The sequence below is a fragment of the Pezoporus flaviventris genome, unplaced genomic scaffold (genome assembly GCF_033815535.1).
Source record: "Pezoporus flaviventris isolate CSIRO_AGI_PZ_B2104156 unplaced genomic scaffold, CSIRO_AGI_Pfla_v1 ptg000213l, whole genome shotgun sequence".
Taxonomy (NCBI): domain Eukaryota; kingdom Metazoa; phylum Chordata; class Aves; order Psittaciformes; family Psittacidae; genus Pezoporus; species Pezoporus flaviventris.
Genome location: NW_026892761.1, coordinates 2,178,797 through 2,192,983, shown reverse-complemented (window position 1 = coordinate 2,192,983; position 14,187 = coordinate 2,178,797). Strand labels below are relative to the sequence as shown.

Genomic DNA, 14,187 nt, shown 5'->3' with positions numbered 1-14,187 from the left:
CCTTTAGCTTCTGCCATGCAACCCTGATACAAGAGACCACGACGAAATAGAGACCAAGACTCTCTTCTTCCCTCATCGGTCCCATTGCACAGCTCCTGGGATCATCTCCCCATCCCAGTGCGGATGTTTCCCCCCAGCCTTGTATCCCCCACCCTGCCCTAATTCCCAGTTCCCAACACAGGGCTGCATTTCCACACCTCCCTTTCCAGCTCAGCACCCAGTTCTCCCAGTCCTCACCCCCTTCAGGACACCTCCACAGCAGCCCCTGCTATGACAGGATTGGGGGCATTGGGTGGGTGGGATGAAGGCTTCCCAGGGTATGGAAGCGGATGCATGGAGCAGCCCAGCAGTGGGAGCTGGGAAGATGCCAGTCTCCAGCTGGCACACGCAGCCCTAACGCTGTAGCTGAACCTCCTGTGTGAAGCGTGGCCAGCACCAGATGTTCTGACAGCATGAGTCAGGCTTGGAGGGGGGGGGAACCATAGGAACATAGGGAAAACCCATTACTCTGGGAGCTGATTGCTGTTCCTCATCCTGAGCCCGTGAGCGCCCAACCTGAGTCACGTGCTGGGCTTTTATTGTTTTAGTTCTGCAACCAGAAATGCCAGTTGTGAGTTCCCCTTGAGGGAAATACGTGAGCTGCGTGTTCACCTGACTGCAGGGGCTGGAAGGAAGCATGGAGTATTGGGAGACTGACCAATAGCTGGCTTACCCTTTGTGCAGTGGAGGGATCCCTGGCCTCTAACCTGATCTGGCTGAGAGTTAGGCACCTAATTTAGGTTTTACCCACCTGTTTTGGCTTCTTGGTTGTAACCGACAGAGAATTGTATCAGGTTGGAAGGGACCTCAAGTATCATCTTGTCTAGACAAGGTCCCGACACCCTGTCTGGCTGAATCTTTGAAGTATCCGATGGCAGGGAATCAGGGACATTGGGAAAAGGTGGCTCCTGTCACCTATCTCAGACTGAGGGGAATTACCTTCTAAAAGTACACTTCTCTCTTCATCTGTAAGTGATGCACAGAGCATTGGCTGAGGCTGAGTGATCTGTGTGACCCCTGCAGCTGCAGATGGAGCAAGAGGGTCTGAGCTGGCCTTAGACCTAGGACTTGCTTCTATAAAATGGGAAGGAGCAACCACATTTTGACAGGAGGCTTCTTGATTTAACTTGTCTGGAGGTGAATTGTGAGAGAAGGAAATAGCTGTTCCCTCCAGACACAACAAGCCCACAGTGGAAAAAATAACTACCCTGGTAAATGAGACTGGGAGAGGAGAAAGTGAATCAGCAGCAGAGATTTATTGATGCTTTAAGTGATTATCTCAGCTCCCTTCATTAAAGCGGTAACAGCAGACTCTGCAAATGGGCACGGGTAATAGTGTGGAGGTCTGCACTTGGAGAGCGCACAAGACAGCTGCCAGGGAGAATGGGATTGTTGGTGGGGAGTGAGCCCTGGAACTCCTCCTTGCTGATTCAACCAAACCAGGACGCGGTGATTGCGCTCGCCTCGTCTTGTTTAATACGGAAGGCACTCAGGCGCGATGGCAATGAAAACGCAGGACAGACAGAGTCCTCACACGTGTGATTCCAAGGCTGCCATTCAGCATCTGCTCCCCTTGCTGCTGGAGCGGCTGGAAAAATAGCGCTTGGTTTATTTTTAGCATTAAAATGGTTAAAATGAAACAAAAGCTGCCCAAAAAGTGGCCCATTATTGCTAGAGCAGCTGTGCTGCAGGCAGAGCTGGCTGCAGCAGAGGGGGGCACCGCTTGTGCCTCCCTGCAGGCTGCTCCTAAGGCAGAGGGGAAGATGGGGAGGCAGCAGCTGCTCTTGCAGCCAGTCCTTGAGAAGGCCAGGGGGGAGTGGTTTAGGGATTCCTGAATACCTTGAGTACCAAGTTGTGCTCAGGATTCCTTGGATTTCAGTGGCAGGGGCCATGAGGCAGCCTCTCCATCTCTCGATGGAGAACTGCAGGAATGAGCTGAGAGACACACACAGGGAAAACACTTGCCCGCTACAAATCCCCATCTCCTTGCCTGCACCCCAAACATATCTGGGGGCACAGGCATGGGAAAGGGATAGCTGGAGGGAGATTGTCTCCCCCAAGGGACAGGTTGTTCTCTGCACCTCTAACTCGTTACACATCTCTGGAGTGCACGGCCCAAATGTGTGCTAACAGAACAGTGCAGCCAGGCTGTGCTTTGGGTGCTGCTCCCCCAGCTTCCCACTGGCACCCAATGGCTCTGCTCCCCTCAAAGCTTTTTCCCCTTTGGTTTCTTTGAAAACATGGTTAGTGCTGAAAACACCTCCCTGCACGTCACAGCACCCGGGTCCAGTGATGGAGGAAACCAAAAGATGCCTGATAATGTCACAAAAATACTCTTAGTTAATAAAACAGAATGGTTGGGTGCTTCCTGGGTTTGTGATTGCTGGTTCTTTGAGCTACTTCTATCCCTGCGCTTTAAAAAGACCTTCCTTTCATCCTTACATCTCACCTGGGGCTTTGTTATGCATGAGCAGTAGATTAGGAACAGTCAGCAATAGATGAGGAACTCCTCCATCTGCCTTGTCTGCAAATGTGTGTGGCTTGAGGAGCCTCAGCAGCCTCTGAGAGAGGAAACAGCAGAGCAGGGTTGGGAAGCAGGGCCTGGCAACACCGGATAAATCCCAGCATTATTCTGTTTCTCATCCACATACCACAAGGTGTCTCCAGCAGTACAGGCATTGCTGCTGGGTTGGAGAGTGCAACTCAGCATCTTCTCCTGGGCAGGGACCCTCACTGGAGCAGTGCAACCTTGGCCCTACTCTGAGCAACCTCCAGCTCTTGTCTTACCAGTGCGAATTAAGTCTCCATCCTTCCTTAACAGAGATACTTAATTGCTGAGAGCAAGCTGTGATTTTTCTTGCTTTTCCTTTATTTCCCTCTTTTCCCAGTTTCCTCCTTTTATTAAACCCAATTTCTTTTATACATCATTTGAAAACACCCGTTGACATGACCAAACTTCCAAAGTTTGTCTTAGTGACAGTCGTTTAAAATGGGGTGGTTTTATTTATTTAAAAGAGCAGAGAATGAAAAGGCATTTTAGCACCAAGTCAGGGCCCAGCAGCCTAAGCTTGACCTGCAGCTGTGTGATAGAGGGTTGCTTAAGTCAACGGAGTAATTTGTGAGTGACAGGATGAGTCACATAAATCACGACCTGGGGGAGCTTTAAATCAGATGGTTCTATTTTCACCATTTTCTTTTCATTTTAGTATTTTCCAACATATGCTCTATTGCGTTTCCTGAAGAGTTCCAGAAACATATACTATATATGTGTACACACACCTATGCATATATGCATCATAGAATCATAGATTCAATGTAAATACACTCAGACATAATGCATTTCCACTGGTATTACTAGATTTATAGTTGACTGTTGAAGTCTATGAAGTACTGAAATAGAAAACCAGTTTGTGATCAATATGTGAGAACACTGAAAAGTAAAGCTCATTGGTGCATGAACTGCTCCTAGTTTTAGTCTTAAAGAAAAAATAAGATGTTCAAATTATAGATAAATCCCCTCATTTGTGTTATACAGATGAAATGTATATATTAATGTATAATATATAATAATATAAATGATATTTCAGCTATATATTTAGTGAAATAAATACATTTCATACCTTTCTTTGGTTTTCTGTTTCAGACTGTGCAAGCTCCTGTGTTTGGTGTTGAAAGGCTGTTTTGTGTACCTAAGCTCTGCAAATCTGATTTTGAGTTTCAACATGACAGCAAATCACTTGAGATCCTCCTGCCCATGCACAGGATATAGATGTATGTGTGTGTGTCCTAAAGCTCCTCTTGCCTCACTTCATCAGAGGGCTCTGTGAGTAACTGCTGAAGCAAGAGGAAGAACATATGTCTTGATTTCCACTGTATTGCACTGTGCATAACCACTGCCACTTGGAGAAGGGACTTGTAAAGACCTGGATTCATCTCCCTTAACTGCAGTGTCAGAGGAAAGTAGCCAGGAGACTGCTAAGCCTGAGAATGAGAGAAAGCATCACCGGAGGTCCCTGCTGCTGGGGACACAGAGCAGCGAGGTGCTTCATCCCTTCTCGGTGCTGCCAGGAGCCCCAGTGAGCCCCGTTCAGTGTCCTGTCTCTCTCCATCTCATTGTGACCCATCTGCCATGATTTAGGAGAGGACTGATGAATAAAACCCTCAAAAAGAAAATCAAGCTTTGCATATTTATGGGGGCAGAAAATGATTCCTGAATCTTTCAAGTGATTCATGGATTAAATAAAATCAATGGATTCTATGGATTCATAAATAATAGAAATACCACAAGACGGCAGCCACGTCCCATTTTCCTGCTGCTGCTTTGGCTGTGGTGGTCCTACATGTCCTTACCTGCAGACCTGCCTCTTGGGCTGCCCAGGCTCAACGTGTGTCCTTGGGGCTAGGCTGTCCTGCTCAGAAGGTCTTGACAAAACCTCCCTTCTCCAGCAATAAGGAAACACGTTCAGATTTCCAATGGAAATTTATTCCTGGCCAAGATGTGCCTCATTTGATCTCCCACCCGTATTATCCTTGAACTTAAATCATTCCCCTTCCTCCCACCCTGAAGGTGTTTATGAAGAGTAATCATATCCCCTCTTAACCTTTGTTTTTCTAGGCTAAACAAGCCAAGCTCTTTTAATCTCCTCTCCTAAGATAGGTTCTCCTTCTGCTAATCACCCTGTCAGTCTGTCCCACACCTGGTCAAGGAGAAATTAATCCTTTCTTTTTCCAAAGAGAAGTCCCAGAACTACCCACAATATCCCACATGAGGTCGTACCAACTCCGGTACTACTATTTCTCTCTGTCTACTAAATACATAGTTTGATGCATGAGCCTTTTTGCACAGCAAATGGAAAATAGATACAAATCCATAAACCGATACCATCACACAACCTTACTCAAGGAGATCTCTCTTTCCCTTGCAAGGGCATTCTACTGCTTTGCATCTGTGGGTCCTGCTCTTTAGGAGGCCTGAATCAATGGGTTTCCATATGTCATTTACCTTGGGTGAGCATCAGGGCCTTGTGTTAAAGGAGGCACCGAGGGCAGGCTTGTCTGTGTTTCACTCAGCCTTTGCTCTGGCAAAACTCCCTTTGAAATCACGGCTCAGGGTTTGAACGCCGAAGATGCGGAGTTAAGCGATGAAAAGCATTTTGCATTCGTCTCTTCTCTTTTCAAAGTGATTTTCCAGTTTTACTTGGGGTTTAATTAAATCTCGGGCAGGGAATTCAGCCTTCCTTGATTCATGCTCTTTTAGGTAGCTCTGATAAGAATTTAGCATCAACAATTGAGCTAACAAGCCCCAGTGAACAGTTCATAGCAGGAGACTAATTCTATTAACGCTTTGCAGTGTCAGGACTCCACTTTGAGCTCGCAGCCGAGAGGAGAGATGGGGAAAGAGGGAGCAGATGTAAAATTTGGCAACTAAATCACCAAGATTCAGCTTCTCTGTGGGCAGAGCTCATCTGGAAACTATTTTAGCTGACAACATCAGAATTTCACCTGGTCTGGCCTTTTTTCCCTTTCTCTCCTGGCTGCTGCTCTGCACTTTCTTGGCTCATTGTGATAAGGCTGGCAATAAGGAGCGGAACTGAATGGTGGCATTGATAAGAGAAATGAAAGGGTAATGCGATGACATGATACTGGGGTAGGGCCTCTGCCGTTATCCTTGCCTTTGCTGGAAGCGTGCTGGAGTACAGCATGGTCAGGATAAAGATGCTTGTGCTGATGGTTGCAAATTAATCTGTTGCAAGGGAAAAATTGAGGTTATCATGCTGCAGCGATGGTTGCTTTTTTGGTGGCAACAGAAATACCCTGCAGGTCTGTTGTGGTTCATAAGCATTTTGTCTCTCTCTTTCCCTCTCCTCCCTACCTTGCTTAAGGTACCACTAAAATCTCACGCTGTCCCCTGTGCGCTGGGTTCAGATGACAGCTCTTTTCTGTCCCTAGAAGAAATGATGACAAAATATGCTAAGGGCACACAGACACCTTCCCTTATTCATGAGTTCTTCTGCAGCATCGCTGCAAATTGCAGTTGTCAGTGGAGAGGAACACTCATCAGGGGACTCCATCCGTAATCACTGCAAAGACGATGCGTACATCTAAGTCCTGGATGCTCCCCAGTGATATCAGATCACTGCAGGGACTGAACTAACACCCATGTTCCCTCTTCTGGAAGTGTGAAGACTCACTGAGAAACCACAGATGAGGGAAGGTCTGACAATGGTCCTGACCTGTCAGGACAGGAGGCAGCCAATGCACTGGTCTCCAAAGGCTCCTGCCCTTGTGATGCTGCTGGGTTCAGACTTGCTGTGGGAGCCACATGGTGAACACCGACAAAGATCCTCCTGCCTTCATGTCTCCAGCTGTTGGGAATGGCCTGGTGCACAAAGGGCGGCGTCCTCATTAAATTCCATGGAGGGTTGCCATGTGGCCAGCAGAACTTCTGTTTCGTCTCATTTCGATAAGCAGCACAGTAATAGATTCACCACCTCGGAGCATCGTGGGGTGACAGATGGGAGCTGGGCTCTGGCGTTCATGGGAAAGGCTCCTCTCAGCAGGGAGGCAGTAAGTTTCCCACCTAATCTTCTGTAACCTTCAGACTGCTAACAAGTGTGAGAAGCAAAGCAATGGGTAGTTATTAAATTAATGACTTCATCCCCAAGCTGGTAATAAATAGTTTACAGTTTTATCTCTCCACCCTGTAGACTGCTGTAGACAGACTAGGCTGTTTATTAATCTAGCTTCTGGATTTATGTTAGTTAATTGTTGAACAGCCTCAGCATGGTTGGGCTGGGTTATTAAATGCTGAAGCACAAGGAGTCCTCTGGCAAACAGCAAGACCTGAGGAGCTGATCCTTGATCTTGGACTTGATGAGCTTCAGGCTAAAGCCAACTCCTCTGCAGTGCTGGGGCCAAGTTAGCCCCTGTTTGAGTCCGCTGCCTCCTGCTCAGTTTGGGTGGACTCTGGGACTCCTGAGCCAGGAAGAGGCAAGGAGAAGTTTTGGCATACGCTGGGTTCAATATGGGCATGACCAAGTTAACCACAGCCATGATGCTGCAGGGTCAGGCATCATATCTTAGCATGGACAGGTCCTCCTGGGGTGGTCCGGCCCTTTGTACTAGTCCTGGAGCTCCGGCAGAGCAGATGTCCTTGCTTCATCCTTTCGTGGCTCATGTTTCTTAAGATCATCACAGATACTCGCTGCCATTCAAATAGAAGAGCGTTGCAGTTATATAAATGAAAGCAGGCTTTAATGGTTCTTATACTTCCCTGTTGACAGAGTCGAAAGTGTCTTTAAATCTGATCTCACCATTTTTACAATTGGTGATTTATTCATCCCATGGAAAGACAGGGATGAAGGCATCTGGAATAACGAGAGCTATTTGTCTGAAGGATGCATCATCCACGTGCTTTCCTACAGCCTCAATCCCAGGAGCCCTTCTGTACAAAGAGAAGGTCGTTTCAGGATATATCTTCCCATAAAAGAGTAGGAGAAGTGAGTGTGTTAGCCAGTGCTGGCCAGAGCCTTTAATCCAACCAAGCTGTGCTCAGTGCTGATTGGGAAGGGAACAGTTTCCAGCCAGGGGCTTCTCTGTTGACTGCAGTGTCATCTCCAGCCCATCCAATCGCTCCCCAGCCACAGCAGCATCTTTCTGCAGGCCAAGGGGAGTGAATTTGATGCCAAATGGCATCTCTCAAGAGCCAGGTTTCCTTCTCTCCCCAGCAACCCCTTCCTGACCAGCCAGCTGTGTGTTTCTCAGGTTTGTGGGAGCAGGGTGAGATGGACCAAACATTAAGACTTCACCCAGAGGAGTTCTGGAGCAGGGGGACCAAAACTGAGGGAAAATGAGACTGGGAAAGAAACCCTTTTCTGCACACATCCAAAATCCATTGGCAGAGGCTGAGTCTCTCAGGGAGAGACTCGGTAAATGTTGACAAGAGGAAGGTACCACTTGAGCAGAAGAGTGGAGGAATGGGTCATTGGCAGCTACAATTAACAGTGCCATCAGTGAGGCCAGATGATGCTCTTGTTGGTCAATGGTTTATCAACATGTTTAGAAACAACCATATGCTGACAAGTATCTTTCCACTTACATCCTTTAAGCAAAAGACCTGCTCTCCTCTGCAGCCAGCTCTCACCCTGTGCATGGTGGAGGAGGCTTAAGAGCTCTCCTAAGCACACCTATAAACTGACAGTGTGCCATCTTAAACCAATTCAATTCCCTTCCCTGCGATAAAGGACTCCAGTTCAGAGAAGATAACATCTCACAGTGATGGCTCCCAAAGCTGCAGTTTAATACAAATCTAACTGCTCTATTATACAGCACAGCAATTCGTTAAGAAAGGACAAGCAAGCATGTCTATTAGCTCTATCATCATAAGCAAATATTGGCACAAGGAGCTGCTCGGTGGTGCAAAGTCTACTGAACCCCCCCTAAAACAATTACATGCCCTTCAGAAACAGTGCGCCAGCCTTTAAAGCTGTGCAGTCCTCTGTGGAGAGGACAAAACCTCCTCAACCCTCAGTCCTTGCTCCCAAGGCTGTTTCTGCTGAGGCATTTGGGACCACACGGCTTGGGGATGCAAAGCAGGTCCTAAACCTGACCGCTCAGAGGGAGGAAAGGCAGATGCTGATAGAAGAACGTGGAGGACCTCTCCTCAGTCATCCCATAAGCCTGTCTTAAGCCTCTGCCAGTTGTCCAGCCCCAGGGCAGCTTGCAGACATCGAATGAAGACAAAACCCTTCCAGTGAACACCCGTGGCCATGTACAAGCTTGAGCAAAGGCTTTAAGAAATCATCTTTCTACCCCAAACTTTGCTTTAATTTTTTCTGGCTACAGTTTTTACCCTTTTGGCTCCATTTTACTCTGCCTTTCACCTCTGGGTATTTGTGAGCATCGCCTCCTGCTGTAACCCAGCAGCACGTGTGCCTCTGTGTGGGGACAGTCAGAGAAGTTCAGCTTAGTTAATCAGAGAATTGAATTTCTTGGCAATGAACCTGCCTCAAACTCCCGTTTGACCCAACTCGCTCAGCTCGGAATGGCTTTAATATGATTTACCTGATTTCACCTTGGACGCTACAGCTGCAGCACAGCAGTTTCGGCAACCAGTAATGACATCTCCAACACAGAGACCAGAGAGAAATCCTCTTCATTGCCACAGCTTCCAGGCATGAACTCTTTCCGTTGTTCCAGGAAGGAAATCTGTGAACATTAGAGTCAGGTGGATAAAAGTGAGGAAATCTTGTCGACCAAACCAAGCCATCTCCCAGCCTTTTAGCTAAACCTTAGCGAGAAATTTGATGAGGCTTTTTTGTACATCCAGGAGGGGGAAGCATTCGTCTCCATGTCCCATCCCAGTGCTGGCATTTCCTGCACTGCTCCCGATGGCATCTCCTCTGCTTGCGTGCTTTGTGGGTGTACAAAGCTGTGAAATCTGAGGGATGCTGAGTGCTAGGGGTGCAGGGTGCAGCCCCCTGCCTTGGGGAAGGGGCTCCAGCAACCTTCTGGAGCACAGGTCTTGTGAGGAGCAGCCAAAGGAACTGGGGATGTTGGGAACCTGTTGAAAAGAGGCTCAGGGGAGACCTTACCACTCTCTACAACTACCTTAAAGCAAGTTGTAGCAAGGTCAGGGTCAGTCTCTTCTACCAGGTAACGAGCAATAGAACAAGGGGAAAAGTCCTCAAGTTGCTCCAGGGGCGTTTAGACTGGACATTAGGGATAATTTCTTCCCCCAAATGGTTGTCAAGCATTGGAACAAGCAGCCGAGGGCAGTGGTGGAGTCACTGTCCCTAGAGGGATTTAAAGGACATGTAGATGTGGTGCTTGGGGACGTGGTTTAAAGGTGGACTTGATGATCTTAAGGCATTTTCCAACCTAAATGATTCTATGACTAAACAAATACGTACCTTTGCTTGCACTTTTGATTCTCCCCGTCATGGGACTAGTGGGATTTTAGGTGCCCGCATGGCTGCATGGTGACAACTCCTTATTCTTCAAAGTCTTCAGAGAAACCAAGCCTAAATTTCCCTTTAACCCCGGAATTGAGTCACTGGGGAGAGCCACGTTTGGGGTGAGCAGCCCCCGTCCACAGCTCCAAGGTGGGGGAACACACCAACCCTCTAAGCCACGGTGCAGAAGGATGGAACCCACTGGGGACACTGGCAACAGCTCGAAGAAAGACCATAGGAACTAAAGTCACAAACAGAACTGGGTTTTATTACGAAATAACCCTGCCAGTACATAAGGAAGTTCTGTCTGCAAAGTACATTTCCTGAGGAAAGTAGATCACAGTATTCGTTTTCACAGAATAACATGTAGCCTGCTATAACTTTCAATGTGACTCTTTATTATTTAAATAGGAACAGTATTCCTTCACAGAAACAAGTACTCAGTCATCACGTAACCAACACACAAACGACAAAATAAATTACAACAAGAGCACAGGTCAATGCTTTCCCCCCCCCCTCCCTCCCCGACTTAAATATTAAATAAATAATAAATACATGATTCTCATCTCCTGTTATCAGTGCCTGAAACGATAGGAATGGAAAAGAAAGATCGAACTGAAAAGGTCTCTCTTTTGCCCCACCGTCCCTCCCCCCCCTCAAGTGCCCCCGCAAAAAAACAAACCAAAAACTTATCAAAAGGTCTCAGGTATAAAATATCTTTAAAAAAATTCCCTTCCTTAAAAGAATAAATAACAAAATATATAAAAAATAACTCGGTTGCATCAAAATTCCAAGTAGGAGTTGGAGATAGGGGTTCTTTTTTTTTTTTTTTTCCTTTTTTTTTTTATTTGGAATATCCGTTTTTTTTTACGGTCAAAAGTTTTAAATTTTAAGGTTTTATTATTTTTTTGCTTTTTCTTTTTTTTTTTTTTTCCTATGGTGCAGTGTCCAGTTTTTCAAACCAGTAGAAAATTAATAAATAAAAAAAGTTAAATAAATAGCAAAAAAAAAGTTAACAGAAGGTGTTGTCAATATAAATTACATACATCTTGCCAAAATTAAATAATTTACAGGATAATTAAACTAACTACTTATGGGTTTTTCCCCTCTCTTTCTTCCAGGAAGTGCAATTTCTCTACTTTTAAATACTAACTGAATTGCAGTCACAATCAATTTGGACTCTATTTACATGTTAAGAACGTTGTGTTTTTAACACCTCAAATTATTATTATTTCTTTTTTTTTCCCCCTTTCTTTTCTATTTTTGCACTTGGAATGGGTTCTAAAATAAGTGAACTCCTGAAGTCTGATCCTGCAAACACTTACGGACATGAGCAAACCCACCCACCCCAGCTGCCCTGTTGAGCTCAACAGGGGAGCCAATATGAGTTGAGTCACTCGTGAGCTCCAAGGACAGACCCAGTGGCTGCTGCAGTCACTGGGGAGCTTTCCATCAAGTCCAAATCATGGATCACACCCTAAACCCCAAATATCTGCAGGATTGGGCTCAAAATGACACCACAGTCGTGCCTTTAGGACGGCTCAGCAAAATCCAACCCAGCTCTGCCCGCCCCGCTGCTGGGAGGGATGTGGGATGCAGGATGCGCCCCACGCTGGGACCCATCAGGGGGCTTTTCCCCTTTTTGTTTCCAAAGCATTTGCAGGAGGGGAACAGCAAGCTCCAGATGGGAACGAACGTGGGGAGAGCACATGGGGTGCTGCAGAGACATTCATTGAGTTGTTCTTTAAGTGCACAGTGGGCTGCGTGGACCGAGCTGCTTACAGAATGCTTCTTTGGAAGAATACCCAATACCTGAATACTCTTTTTTCCTCCCTTTTTACAGCGCTTGTGCTGTGATTTTGCAGCAAGCGTAGAACACCAAACCCCAAAATACCCATTGCCCTGCGGATACCCGTAGGGAATCAACTACCGATTGGTGGTAGTAAGCACTTTGCTGGCCGCTAATTGACATCTCTCTTCTTGTTGGTTTTTTGTTTCTTGGGTTTTTTTGCTGTTCATCACGATCTCAGCCGTTTCTCTGGCGTTCGATGTATGATCTCTGGACTGGCAGTACTGCGCCACTGCAAGGGTGATCCCAACAATGAAAAGAACCAGAACTGTCACCAAACAGACTTCCAAAAAATCATATACACCGGACCATGACACATTAAAGAATTCTTCCGTAGGAAATATCTGGTATTGGCCTATTCATAATAGCTATTCTCATATTTAAGACAGACAAAGGAATACTGTAGTTGCAAACTCCAAAAGCTTCCCTGAGAACCTTTTTTCCATTGCGCTTTCCACTGGAGATCCAGAACTGCTCTTCAGATTTCTTTCAGAAAATAAAAATAAGCTACTTTATAATACTTAAAGAGTTCCCATGCCCAGTGGAGATCTGAACACTTCGGGGCTGGGAGGCCCAGCACCGGTTCAGATTTACAGGTGGCTTGCAGCTCCAGCACTTGTAGCAACACAGAACATAATTCATGTGTGAGTAGGTGATCTGGACATAGGACCATAGACAACATGAGGGTTTAAGCCAGTCAGATGCTAGTCTTGGATCAGACAAGACCCTGTTCTTGTAACGTTTTAACCCTTGGATCAACTCTGCAAGAGCATGGCAACTCAGGAAAGATGCCTGCTCTTCACCAGCTACCAAGCCCCACAGCCTACTGGAGAATTCAGCCTTCCATCCTGATCTACCTCGTGATCCAGGTAGAGAAAAAAATCCCACTTTTCTCAAGAAGGTCCAAAGTTAAAGTAAACGAGAACATTGAGTTTGATCAGTTCCACGTCTCAGAAATGGCCTCTTGGTTACATTTTGGTCCTTTTTTTTTGTCTTTTTGACTTTTTTCATTCATTAAACAAGTTTTCTAACTTGTAAACCTGAATATTTGGAGGGATACTTCCATCGTGCTTGCTCATCTCTGTCCCGCACCACTAAACCTGGATGCCCTTGACGGCTTGCTTGATGGTCTCCAGCAGGTCCTTGTTCTCTGGGTTCTGGTAGCACTCCTGGTTGGTGTACATGTCAGTCAGTGTGTTCACATATGCATCAAAGTTCTGCTCACTGATTGGCTCCTGCAGCCAAAAAAACCAAATAAAAGTGTTAGAAGTAGAGCAAGAAGATGCTGAGATGTTTCTTTGTAATTAATCCTTGCATTGGTTTGGGTTGGAAGGGACCTTAAAGTGCATCCAGTTCCAACTCCCTTCCATGGGCAGGGACACCTTCCACTGGAGCAGCTTGCTCCAAGCCCCTGTGTCCAACCTGGCCTTGAACACTGCCAGGGATGGGGCAGCCACAGCTTCTCTGCACCTCAGCACCCTTATAGCAAATAACTCTTCCTAATATCTAATCTAAATCTCCCCTCCTCATCTGTGTATGTACCAACAGCCGAAGGTCTCCACGTTGGAGCCTTTTAGCGTGTGGTGCTGCAGGTATTGAAATCTCATTGTGCAACCCCTGCTCCAGCCAGATCCTAACTGGGTTCTTAATTATGTGCATTGCCCTCATGGAACTATAAACAGCACCAGGTTAAGCACATGCCGGCAGATTGACAGGCTCGAGGCTGAATTAAGGCATGGAAATGAAGGGCTGGAGGATGGGAGGACTGCTGAAACATCACGGAGGGAATCAAAGGCAAAGTTAGGACAGAAGCCTGGTCACCTTGGGCTGAATGCTGCTTGCAGCTTTTGCTTTTGAGGGGCATGGTGGTAACCTTGCAAATGCCTAACTCTGAGTTAATGGGGAGAAAAGAAACAGGGGAGGAAGAAGAAGAACAGGACTAAAATGAGCAGATGAGTCTCGTGGGCATTCTTTAATTGGAGTTGCCTGAAACCATGAAAAAATATTTGCTGAACAGTTTATTTGACCTTTATGTGTCAAACACTTGACAAAAAAATAGCTCTCAGCGAGCGGTTTTCTGCCAGTTAGGCAGCTGGGTGAATGCTATCCAAAACTGCTCTGCTGGAGGATGGCTTCTCTCCAACCAGCCCTGATTTAAATACAACCCCCAATGAAAAGGATTCCCAACAAAAAAAAAAAGAGGAGAAAAGATGGCAGAAAGAAAGAAATCAAAAGCTCATTCCTCTCATCATTGCCACGGCCTTCGTGAGTTGTGAGAGGACAGCTTCTCCCGACAACACGAGCCCCCCTCCACACACCTGGTTTTGACAACAGTAATTACATTGC

At 46.4% G+C, this 14,187-nt stretch overlaps 1 protein-coding gene across 7 annotated transcripts in view; it reads right to left on the bottom strand.

Annotated features, from left to right (window-relative positions):
- Positions 1-10,234: 10,234 nt before the first annotated feature.
- MYT1 (myelin transcription factor 1) overlaps positions 10,235-14,187 on the bottom strand; it is a 61,975-nt gene continuing 58,022 nt past the window's right edge. For all 7 annotated transcript variants that reach the window (XM_061441328.1, XM_061441329.1, XM_061441330.1 and 4 more), the window contains one exon: positions 10,235-13,076. In XM_061441328.1, the coding sequence (XP_061297312.1) occupies positions 12,936-13,076 (141 nt within the window). In that variant the 3' untranslated portion in view covers positions 10,235-12,935. The remainder of the gene's footprint in view (positions 13,077-14,187) is intronic.